Here is a 12,940-nt window from a genome sequence, read left to right as displayed (position 1 = left end):
GTGCCATTTTGTGGAAGCCCCTCTTGGAGACAGGAATGGGGGTGGTTGTAGCTAAGACCACCTGCACCAAGCCTTGCAGATGAGTCACACTGAGCCTGCTGCATTTTAGGCTGTCAGAAGTGGCCCCTCCTGTGTGTCTGGAATGCACCCCTCCCCTCTCCCTGCCTGGAGCTGTCAGTGATAGCCCCGCCTCCCCCTGCACAGGAGGGGGGGGGGGAGGAGGAGATAGGAGACACTCCAAACATAACCCAGACTCACAGGATTAACCCCTCCCTCCCCAGTCGTATGGACACACACGGCGGTGACTCCGATGCGATTTGGGATGAGGCAGGTTTTCTAATAAAAAGCTAAACATTTACAGATGGCTTGTTCAGAGCAGATAATTGCACAATAAAAACAATTTTTAGCTCAACGATTGCAGGATGCTAAAACAAAGATGTCTGCGCTGGTTTAAAAAGAACGGATCGCATATCTGCGATTATGACCAGGCAGTGTATTTAAAGGAACACTCCTCATAATCGACCAAACCCTGCCGGGGTTCTCAATATCTTGTTCATTGCGTATTATTGGTCAATATATTATTATGTAACTGCACACTTTATTCTAGATTGTAAGCTCCCAGGATCAGGGCCCTCCTATCCCTCTTGTATTGAACTGTATTGTTGCTGTATTGTCTCCCGTTATATTGTAAAGCGCTGAGCAAACTGTTGGCGCCATATAAATCCTGTATAATAATTATATATATAAATCCTGTATAATAATAATAATATATAAATCCTGTATAATAATAATATATAAATCCTGTATAATAATATATAAATCCTGTATAATAATAATAATTTGGATTTGTTATACGTTGATCGTTATATTACAACTCATCATGCGGGTGGGTTCTGTTCTCTATATTTCTGTATGTTGTTTCTACAGAATTTCAATAAAAATATTGAAATACAAAGGAACACTCCTCTTCATAATGTTATTTCAGTTACGGTGGGCTGAATCACCTGCTGGCTGTTGCCCCCCATCCTTTCTGCTCCTCCAGTCTCACTCAAGCTGCTGCACTCTGTGATGTGACATGATTTTCAAGATCTGAGTGAGTTGCAACCCCCATGGCTGAGGGTGGAGCCTTTGATTTGTTTTTGTTTGAACTTTATTAACATCCTGATTGACTTTGTAACTGTTTACCATGTACACAGCCCTAAGGACAGATCCATTGTAGCAGGGTGATCTGTGCAGATACAGGCAGGGCTGGCTGACACTTGTAGGGCTACAGCATCTGGACAGCTTCAGGTGGTGATACCCTGAGAAGATAGGGGAGGGGGATAGGCTTCTGCAGGTCCAAGGCATGCATGTCACTGGAAGAGTGTCACCTGTCCCATAAGTGTCACTCCTCCTCCTATAGGTAGAGCCACCCCCTTGTCATTGACAGTACCAGCTACAAACACAACTGCCACTCCTCCTCCTCCTAGGTATTGCTGTCACTCCTCTCAAGCACTGTCAGTCACACCTGTCAATACTGCTTCTAATAGATATTGGCTGTTTCACCTATCACTCATTATTTGGGGTCTGGCTCACCTGTCACTCCTCCTGCATGGCATTGGCTGCCCCAACTGTCACTCTTTATTCCAGGTCTGTCCCACCTGTCACTCCTTACTCCAGGTCTGTCCCACCTGTCCCCCCATAAAAGGTATTGGCAATCTCACCTGTCACTCCACCTCCTAGGTCTTTCACACCTGTCACTCCTCCTCCCAGATATTGGCTGTCTCAGCTGCCACTCCCCCTCCCAGATATTGGCTGTCTCACCTGTCACTCTCCCCTCCCAGGTATTGGCAATCTCACCTGTCACGCCTCCTCCTAGGTATTGGCCGTCTCACCTGTCACTCCCCCTCCCAGGTCTGGCTCACCTGTCACTCCTCCTGCATGGTATTGGCTGTCTCACCTGCCACTCACCCTGCATATATTGCTTGTCTCACCTGTCACTCTCCCTCCCAGGTCTGGCTCACCTGTCACTCCCCCTTTCAGTTATTGGCTGTCTCACCTGTGGCTCCTCCTCCCAGGTCTGGCTCACCTGTCACTCCGCCTCCCAGGTATAGACTGTCTCACCTGTGGCTCCTCCCCCCTGGACACACCCCCGTTCTACCTGCAGAGCTGGATCCCCAGGCTCACAGAGTTATTACACCTCCCAAACTCACAGCCAAGTCCGGAGACTGTAGAAGGAGCTCATCCCCGGGGTCCCCGCATCTGACACCGACACCCTGAGGAAGCCAAGAGGACAATGAACTCCCTGTTCAAGAAACGGACCACTGCCAAATACAGCCCGAACTCTGCCCAGCCCAAAGTGTGAGTACCCACCGGACTGCATGCGTGCCCTCTATACCCATCCTCTGCACTCTATATACTGGGCGCTGCCATGTACTGCTCTACAGTCATTGTCAGCGATCTTCTGTAGTACTGCAATGTATATGATGTGTATAGGTCAGTTACACTGCGGAATATTATGTGTTCACTGACAGCTCTGTGTTCTGTATAGTGATCCCTGTGTACTATCATGTATTGCCTGTGAGTAGTGTCATAGTGTGCTTTGCATCTGTACAGTATTCTGTGAACTATATGCTGTGTGTATGTATGTATATATGTATGTGTGTGTGTGTATATATATATATATATATGAGAGAGAGAGAAAATATGAATATCAATATTATAGTGACCTGTGCTCGGAATATAGAATATTATAGTGACCTGTGCTCGGTATATAGAATATTATAGTGACCTGTCCTCGGTGTACAGAATATTATAGTGACCTGTGCTCGGTATATAGAATATTATAGTGACCTGTCCTCGGTATATAGAATATTATAGTGACCTGTGCTCGGAATATAGAATATTATAGTGACCTGTGCTCGGTATATAGAATATTATAGTGACCTGTGCTCGGTATATAGAATATTATAGTGACCTGTGCTCGGTATATAGAATATTATAGTGACCTGTGCTCGGTATATAGAATATTATAGTGACCTGTGCTCGGTATATAGAATATTACAGTGACCTGTCCTCGGTGTACAGAATATTATAGTGACCTGTGCTCGGTATATAGAATATTATAGTGACCTGTCCTCGGTATATAGAATATTATAGTGACCTGTGCTCGGTATATAGAATATTACAGTGACCTGTGCTCGGTATATAGAATATTACAGTGACCTGTGCTCGGTATATAGAATATTATAGTGACCTGTGCTCGGTGTATAGAATATTATAGTGACCTGTGCTCGGTATATAGAATATTATAGTGACCTGTGCTCGGTGTATAGAATATTATAGTGACCTGTGCTTGGTGTATAGAATATTATAGTGACCTGTGCTCGGTGTATAGAATATTATAGTGACCTGTGCTTGGTGTATAGAATATTATAGTGACCTGTGCTCGGTGTATAGAATATTATAGTGACCTGTGCTCGGTATATAGAATATTATAGTGACCTGTGCTCGGTATATAGAATATTATAGTGACCTGTGCTCGGTATATAGAATATTATAGTGACCTGTGCTCGGTATATAGAATATTACAGTGACCTGTCCTCGGTGTACAGAATATTATAGTGACCTGTGCTCGGTATATAGAATATTATAGTGACCTGTCCTCGGTATATAGAATATTATAGTGACCTGTGCTCGGTATATAGAATATTACAGTGACCTGTGCTCGGTATATAGAATATTACAGTGACCTGTGCTCGGTATATAGAATATTATAGTGACCTGTGCTCGGTGTATAGAATATTATAGTGACCTGTGCTCGGTATATAGAATATTATAGTGACCTGTGCTCGGTGTATAGAATATTATAGTGACCTGTGCTTGGTGTATAGAATATTATAGTGACCTGTGCTCGGTGTATAGAATATTATAGTGACCTGTGCTTGGTGTATAGAATATTATAGTGACCTGTGCTCGGTGTATAGAATATTATAGTGACCTGTGCTCGGTATATAGAATATTATAGTGACCTGTGCTCGGTATATAGAATATTATAGTGACCTGTGCTCGGTATATAGAATATTATAGTGACCTGTGCTCGGTATATAGAATATTATAGTGACCTGTGCTCGGTATATAGAATATTATAGTGACCTGTGCTCGGTATATAGAATATTACAGTGACCTGTGCTCGTGGCTTCTACAGGGGCTTCTCTGGGGTCCTATAGACCAGGGGAACCTCTGGGCACACAGAATAAAACATTGAGGGTGTGGTAGGATACCAGGATGACCAGTATTACAATCTTTTTTTAACTAAACAAATGTGAATTGTTCTAAAAACTGTGATGTTACATAAGGATGACATAATAAATAAATGATACATTGATTGACAAGTAAATTTATAAATATATGAGTCAAAGCTCCAAGCCCAGGCATAGAATGTGGCCTCTCTATGTCCTAAAGGAGACCCGGGGCACTCGGTAGAAGACCTGGGATACTTGGTAGAGAACCTTGGGTGCTCAGTGGAAGACACTGGGTCACTCAATGGAAGACCCTGAGCACTCAGTAGAGGACACTGGGGTGCTCCGTAGAAGAACCTAGGCATTCAGTAGAAGACCCATGGCCCAGGGCTGTCTTAATGCATGGGTACTGCCCAGGGGCCCCAGGTGCATGGGGGCTCCATGATAATCTTGCATTACGTCATACTTGCCAACTATCCCAGATTTGCATGGACAGTCACGCATTTTACTAAGCTTTCCCAGGATGGCTGCACCACAGAACTTGCATTGTGCCCTTCTGACTCCCACTGTACTGTTCCCTTCTGCCCCCCTTCCCTTTGTGTTGATTAGTCATTGATTTATTGCATGTTTTGTTTTAGTTTTAAAATCAATTTTATTGAAAGTATTAATGAATATATGTTCTATAAATGATTTATACTTTAACTCTTGAGAGTAGGTGCATAGGGGCCCAGAGCATTACTTTGCCCAGGGGCGCATGATGCTATTAGGATGGCCCTGCCATAGTCACTCAGTAGAGGTCACCAGGCATTCGGTAGAGGACTGGGAACACTCAGTAGAGGACCCTGGGACACTCAGTAGAAGACCCTGGGACACTCGCTAGAGGACCCTGAGACACTCAGTAGAAGACACCAGGGCTCTCAGTAGAGAACACTAGGGTGCGCAGTAGAGCACCCTGGGCATTCAGTAGAAGACCCATGGCCACTCGGTAGAGGACCCTGGGACACTCAGTAGAAGACCCCAGGCACTCAGTGGAAGACATTGGGGCACTCAATGGAGACTCTGAGCACTCAATAGAGGACACTGGGGTGCTCAGTAGAGGACCCCGGGCATCCAGTAGAAGACCCATGGCCACTCAGTAAAGGACCCTGGGGCACTCTGTAGAAGACCTGGGCATATTCTCTGAATCCCCCCTGGTGCACTACATACAGCTCTCCCTGTGCTCTGTATAGACATGAACTTTCCAATATCTGCAAAGACAAAACTGGATGGTAACTGTCAGCTCCTGGACTAACTGGTGATTTCCTCCACCATCCCCAGCAAAGATAATTAGTCATCTTAATATTTAATTGTATCCGTTTGGAGGATGTCTTGTTCTTCTCTGACCTGATATCTCCTGGGTGTCAGCTATCATGAGATACAGTACATTTTTACAGCATATAAATCCAACAGATAACTTCTACATAAATATCCTCATTACTGACCAGAGATCCAGTGTCTTCTTATAGCACAGAGATCTGTTGGATCCCAATCATGCAGATATCCATTGGGGGTCTTGACTGTCCAGTGGGGGTCCCATTTACAAGATTCATGATTTGTGCATTGGTTCAGATTATTTTTTCTTTTTTATAATGAGCTATGAGTGGTTTATGTGGGCCTGGTGTTGGTTCTGATGTTCTCTGTGAATTGTACAGATTCATGATTGCCAGCTCTGTTCATCGTGAATAGTTGTCATACTACTTTAATGGGTGTCACATTAGTGGAATGGCAAGCTTGCTGGAATGTGACTCCCCCTCCAGGTCTGTGTATTCCTGAAGTACTCAAGCTGAGTGAGTCGTGTTTACCCCCCCCCCCCCCCCCACATTCACTGCACCTGTTACCTCCCCTCAACCAGCATACATTGCTCTGACCATTTGGCCCAATAAACATTTGATGACAGTCTCCAAATCTGCCTATTTTTAGCTTGACAATCCAATGTCTATGGGACATGTACAAGGCGTACTGAGGAGTGAAGACTGGTTGGAAAATGTTTACCATTCCCTGTTATTGCCCTTATAAGCCTACAGTGGAAGTTTTTTTTTATTTTTTGTTTTTTTATTTTAGTCCCCCCCCCCCCCCATCTCTTTCCATCAGTCTGATTCTACCCTTCTTGCTTAGAGAACTGCTGGACGGTAGAAGCTTGAGGACCATGGTGTCATACATGTCCGATATTATCTATTTGTACGGAGTGAAAGGATGAGTGAGTCATAAGGATTGGTCTAGATATACATTTTTTATATGCTGCAATGAATCTATCAGGTGTTGATAACCAATGCATTTTGGGGGTTATGCATTTCTGGGAGAGGGGGTATGCTTACAACGCGTTTTGGTGTACAACACCCCCTTTGTCCCTTTGTCAGGAATTATATTTAAACCTTTACCTGTGTAAGCTTCTAACAATATGAAGAATTAAAGTCCAGATTCCTCTTCCACAAGAAATCTTAGCCCTGAAGAAGGAACCCTGAAACGCGTTGGTATTTGTCAAGCTGATCGCCCCATGGCCAATGTTGAGGCTCCACCAAGAGGTAGAGAGTTCCACACTATTGCAATCATTTGTTTTATTCGGAGCTTCCTCCAAGCTTGGAGTCCAACCCTCCCCCACCTAAATTCCTGTATAGTCTATGTTGTAGAACTATAAGTCCCATGAGGCATTGCAAAACTGACAGTTACAAGCATGACTCCCAAAGTCAGAGGCATGATGGGACTTGTAGTTCACCAACAGCTGGAGGGCCACAGTTGCCCACCCCTGGTCTATGGCCATCTTAAAGGGCTATAGTACACAGTTTACAGAGGGTATAGACACCTGAAGGAGCAGCTTGGGAATGTTGCTGTATATAGAGAGGAGAGGACATACAGCATGCAAGCACTTATCTGAATGAGCTTCTAACTTTAACTGATGAAAAATCTAAATCCAGGATTAACCACTCATCCAGATTCCTCTTCTATAGTAAGTTCAAATGCGGATGAAGGAGCCCTGAGACGTGTTGGAATTTGTCAAGCTGACCTTCCCAAGGCCAATGTTGGGCTCCACTGGGCAGTAGAGTGCTGCCACACCATTGCAACCATTGGAACTCCCACCAGGCTTGGACTCCAGCCCTTTAGGCTTCGCACATCCTGTGATTTTGTTTGCTCGATCACAGCGCATTTGTCACATGGGGAAACCGCGCCGTAATCAAGGCAAAAATGCCCCGTGTTTTTATGTACCATTAAAATGAATGGCACCTGGACGCGTGACTGCGTGTTTTCACATTGTCCCAGTGATTCCTTCAGCGATTTGAAACACCCTAGTGTGAATGGAACCTGAGGGCAGGGACTGATATGAAGTCTATAGAGTTCTCATAAAGTCAATAGAGGGGACACACACCGGCAGGAGCAGCTTGGGAGTGAAGCTGTATGAAGACAGAAGGGGGCGGTGTAGGTGATGGTGCCAGCTTATCAGCTGGATCAGTAAAGATTTTCTAACTTAACTAATTGATTGTTGAGATTCATGTGTCAATAGTATAGGGTCCTCAAAGGGTCACCATACACTTTACAATCTTTTGTTGAACACAGGGGTTGATTTACTAAAGGCAAATAGACTGTGCACTTTCACCCTAGGTTCACATCTGTGCAGGTGATGCCGCTGCGGATCCGCATGAAAATCTGTGCAGCTGCTCCACCCGCACAGAGGAATGCGGACCCGCGGACGGGTGCCATTAGTTCTAACGGCACGCCACCCGCACTGGAAAACGCAATCGTACTGGGAACCTCGGCTGCATTTTCAGAAGAAGTACAGGGACTTCTTTCCTATGCATTCAAATACATGGGCTCTCATGCCCATGCAAAACGCGGCCCACCCGGCCGCATAGATGTGAACCGGGGGTAATAAATGAGCAGAAGCTCTGCTGACTTCCATCATCCAATCATGTGCAAGCAAAAGTGCTTTTTTTTTTTTTTTAATTTTCCTTGCACATGATTGGGTATTCCTTGAAAAGTGAATCGTTATCTCATTTACAAAACTCTGGAGCAACTGCACCTTGTATGGTGCACAGTCTATTTGCCTTTAGTAAATCAACCCCACAATCTATCCAATCAGACAAGTCCTTTGTACATGTTGGTAGATCTAAAGGAGATTGTACAATCAGAAGCAATGTGTGTAGTGAGCTGTAGACCGAATTGTCACCCAATATGGCCACATTAGAAGAAAGCAGGGGTGGACTGACAACTCATAGGGCCCCCGGGCAATAGGGGATCATGGGGCCCCTGTGTTCTTGCCCACACTCAAAAAAAGCCTATAAAAAGGTACCAGGGGCATTTCATGGGGCCCCCTACTGACCCCGGGCCCTCGGGCACTGCCCGAGTGCTCGAATGGTCAGTCCATCCCTGGAAGAAAGCCATGGGTAGCTATAGGCTGGCCATAGATGGAACCAGGGCTGTGGATGAGGGGGTACCACCAGTCCTCCTGTACAGGGTCCAGGCAAGAAGGGGGGCCCAGGCAGGGTTAATCAGATATAGGCAGGAAGGGTGACCGGAATGGTGGTGGTGGTGGTGGGGGGGTCAAATACTGGAACAGATCCCCTGTATGTCTCTATCTGCAGCAGCTGAAAGCTGGCTTCTTCTCCTCTCCCTTTTGCTGGCTTTCAGCTGCTGTGGAGTTATACAGGGGATCAGTTCCAGTAATTGACCCCCTTACTGCACCTATCACCCTCCCTGTGTACATTTTCCCCCTACTGCCCAAGTCCCCCTGTATGCCCCCACCCCCCTGCAGTGCTGGCAGCTTCCCTCCTCTCCTTCCCGCAAGCACACAATAGGATCCTTCAAGATGGAAAGTGGGGGAAGGTTCCGGTAAATATGTCACATTTACCAGCCCCTTCCTTTCCTGAATGAACACAACGAGTGATCGGTGCAAATCACTCACTGTGTTCATTCATGATCGAAGCATAGTAAACTGTGCTTTTGTTTGGGGAGGGGGGCCCTGTCACCGTTGGCTGTATGGGACCCCGTGGTTTCTAACAGCAGCCCTGGATGGGACAATTTATCATCCAATCCAAGAAAGATTAGAAGCGACGCAGAAGGATGCAGAAAATCCAATAGTTGCTATTTAATATCCTAACCTGCCACTACTGTGTGCGGATATAAAGACTAGTAACATCTGACAGGAACAATGGGCTGCCAGAGAGGATTTCCTGTCATGTAGGGAAATCGGTTTTATTTCATATTTGGCAGTTGATCAGATGACTGTTCTTGTTTTTTTTTGTACGTAAACTGAACCAGTGATTGTGGGAATCTGCGGAATCTTCGGGAGATCAGATTGTGCAATCTATATCCATCCTTATCGAGCAGAGCAGCACGGGACAGTGTGGTGGGCGATGATTGGATGGAAGGGCCACTTACAGCACCCGATGTTCTTTCAAGTGTCATTCCCTTTTTTTTTAGTTTTGGATTGGATAGGAGTGTCAGATCCTCTGTCTGGTTTATTATTGTCTGGGTCAGATTTGCTTTCCTGTTGCGGGACATGAAGGGATGTGAAGGATATCCCCAACGAGGAAACCTGAGACTGGATGTGACACTTCCCCAAAGCCATCCAGAAAAAAAAAGTTTTGGTTGGAGTTCCACTTTATGTTTGAATAAGAAACTGTCCCTGGCCTGCCCCTTTCATTGAATATCAGTTCTTTCAATCATACAGGATCAGGACTGACTATTTGGAAACTCAGGCACTGCCCAAGGGCCCGCGGTCAGTAGGGGGCCCCATGAGATGCCCCTGGTACCTTTTTCATAGGCTTTTTTGAGTTTGGGCAAGGACACAGGGGCCCCATGATCCCCTATTGCCCGGGGGGCCCATGAGTTGTCAGTCCGCCCCTGCTCAGGATCAGGTGTGGCTTTTACCTAGGACACACTGCATGCAAATCTAGGAACGCCCACTCCTCCAGACTGACGTCTACCCATCACAGCATTTTGATGTTTGCATAACTCCCCCCAAGAGCCAGCTTGCCTCAGGACTGAGGGCTCTGGGAAGGAGTACTGAGGCAGGGTGCTGTGATGTTTTCAGGAAGCTACTATGTACAGCACCTCCCACAAACCACGATCTGCCTGAATTGCATAGAGAAGAATAGAGAGCCAGTGATTATCTCATATAATAATTTATGTAATGAAATTGATGTATTGAAAATAGGTGTTATTTAAAAGTTGCATAATCTTACTAATGAGGTGGGAAAGCAGGGTCAGATCTAGTCTATCTGATCTGGGGGTGCAGTAAAAAAAAGTCAGGAGGGCATAATGGCAACAGTGTGACAGGGATGCATGGAACCAGCCATCCCTGTTCACGTGGCATACTTCTGTAGCACAGAGTTGGTGCAGGAGTGAATTGGGAATGCTAGTATGTATTAGGCTGTCATTAAACCTGTGCCCCCTTATATCAGGTGTCCCTAACAGACCCCTCCTTATAGCAGGAGTTCTCCTCAGAGTTCCTCCTTACATCAGGGTTTCTATAAGATTCCCTTCTTGCATCAAGTGTCCTCACCAGAGTGCCCCTTTACGTCAACTGCCTCATCAGGGGGCCCCCTTACATCAATTGCCTCATCAGGGGGCCCCCTTACATCAATTACCTCACCAGGAGGGCCCCTTACATCAATTGCCTCACCAAAGGACCCCCTTACATCAATTGCCTCATCAGGGAGGCTCATTACATCAACTGCCTCATCAGAGTGTCCCCTTACATCAACTGCCTCATCAGAGTGCCCCCTTACATCAATTGCCTCATCAGGGGGCCCCCCTTACATCAATTGCCTCATCAGGGAGCCCCCTTACATCAATTGCCTCATCAGGAAGCCCCCTTATATCAATTGCCTCATCAGGGGCACCCCTTACATCAATTGCCTCATCAGAGGACCCCCTGACATCAATTGCCTCATCAGGGGGCCCCTGACATCAATTGCCTCATCAGAGGACCCCCTGACATCAATTGCCTCATCAGAGAGCCCCTTTACATCAATTGCCTCATTAGGGGGGCCCTTTACATCAATTGCCTCACCAAAGGACCCCCTTACATCAATTGCCTCATCAGGGGGGCCCCTTACATCAATTGCCTCATTAGGGGGGGGCCTTTACATCAATTGCCTCACCAAAGGACCCCCTTACATCAATTGCCTCATCAGAGCCAACCAGCACTATTTTTGGCATTTAAAGGGTTCCTTCACATCTGCAGCACTCTCTATCACTCTTCTGAAAAGAGATCCCACAATGGCTCAGTTTTCGGAGGGTGGTAGAGCAGAGGCTTCCAGGCAGTCAGGAGGTGAATCTGATGCCCTTTTATATGCCTTTTTTTTAAATGCTAATTGGGGATTTTTAATGTGAATTCTGTATCACAACTGCATTTGGGTTGTGGTTGAGGCATGGCCCCATTCACATGAATTGGAGTATAATTCTTGACACAGCTGCTGCATGTCTAAGACCCTGTGCTGCTGCATGGTATCTATTTGCTGGGCGGTAGAACCACAGCTCAACCAGTTTTTATTGCCCCCTGGCCACCTATACAAATGAAATCCTAATAGTTAATGGGTTGAAATGTAATGATTTTTGACCATAGTGACAAAACAAGTCAAAGGAGCAGGTTGCAAATTTTTGTCTCGAACCAAAAAAATTCCAACAGCGAAAATAGTTTTCATTCTGCAAATTCCATTCATTCAAAAACTAAATGTTAAAAGCAAACAAAAATTCGAAATGCTTTTGAACAACATTCATCATATCTCTGACAGCATGAACCAAATGTACAGAGGAAACTTTGCATATGAATATCTACCAGACACCACGCTCCGTATACCGTTCCGACGCATTGCATCACGCATCACGAATCACGTTGCGTCACAAATCACGTGACTTCCCTGAGGAAGTCGTGATTCGTGATGTAACGCGTCGGATTGGCATACGGAGCATGGTGATGTCACATCCGTGAGGAAGTCACGTGATTCGTGACGTAACGCGTCGGAACAGCATTCGGAACGTGGTGACGTCACATCCGGTGTGGACGCCATATTGGTACACCCAGTGGTGTATTTAGGCTTTGTGCTGCCCTAGGCAACAACAAAAAAGCAGACGCCGACCCCCAACACCCCCCCGGCAGAGAGAGCCTGACACCGGCAACAGAGAAAAAGAAACTCACCTTCACAGCTCTGGACATCCCCAGGAACAACAATCGGGCTCTGCATACACCATCAAGCAGCCTGCAGCCTCTCTCGGATCCAACAAGGTCCCCATACCGCATATGTCCCTTCTTCCAGGGGGCAGTGCTGCCCCCCCTAAAAAATGCCGCCCTAGGCAAATGCCTTGTTTGCCTTGTGGTAAATATGCCTCTGGGTACACCATACATGTACACCCATCAAAACCATGTGTTTTAAATGCTGATGATTCTTGTATTACATGTCAGTGGGCATTCTGGCTATACATTTTAGAAATAAAAAGTGTTGACTTATTACACTACAGGAGAATCTTTTTGTCTTTCCCCATATGGGCTGCTATGAGATGTCTGCATACAGCGGAGCAGTTTAAAGAGAGATCGGAAGACAGGAGTTTCATTGGTGAACAGGGGGATACCACCATCATTGCTGAGACCTGGTTAAAGATCAGAGGCATCTCCAAGGCGCATTTTGTAAGTGCATTCTTCTAGCGCATTGGCCCTGAAGGGTCTATGTGTTGAGGTGAGGGGGCAA

At 46.0% G+C, this 12,940-nt stretch overlaps 1 protein-coding gene across 2 annotated transcripts in view; it reads left to right on the top strand.

Annotated features, from left to right (window-relative positions):
- Positions 1-2,164: 2,164 nt before the first annotated feature.
- PPL (periplakin) overlaps positions 2,165-12,940 on the top strand; it is a 130,724-nt gene continuing 119,948 nt past the window's right edge. For both annotated transcript variants that reach the window (XM_089694098.1, XM_089694097.1), the window contains exon 1: positions 2,165-2,340. In XM_089694098.1, the coding sequence (XP_089550224.1) occupies positions 2,276-2,340 (65 nt within the window). In that variant the 5' untranslated portion in view covers positions 2,165-2,275. The remainder of the gene's footprint in view (positions 2,341-12,940) is intronic.

The sequence above is a fragment of the Staurois parvus genome, unplaced genomic scaffold (assembly GCF_062004578.1).
Source record: "Staurois parvus isolate SC_StPar_1 unplaced genomic scaffold, SC_StPar_1.0 ptg000649l, whole genome shotgun sequence".
Classification (NCBI taxonomy): Eukaryota; Metazoa; Chordata; class Amphibia; order Anura; family Ranidae; genus Staurois; species Staurois parvus.
This window is presented reverse-complemented; position numbering and strand designations above follow the sequence as displayed.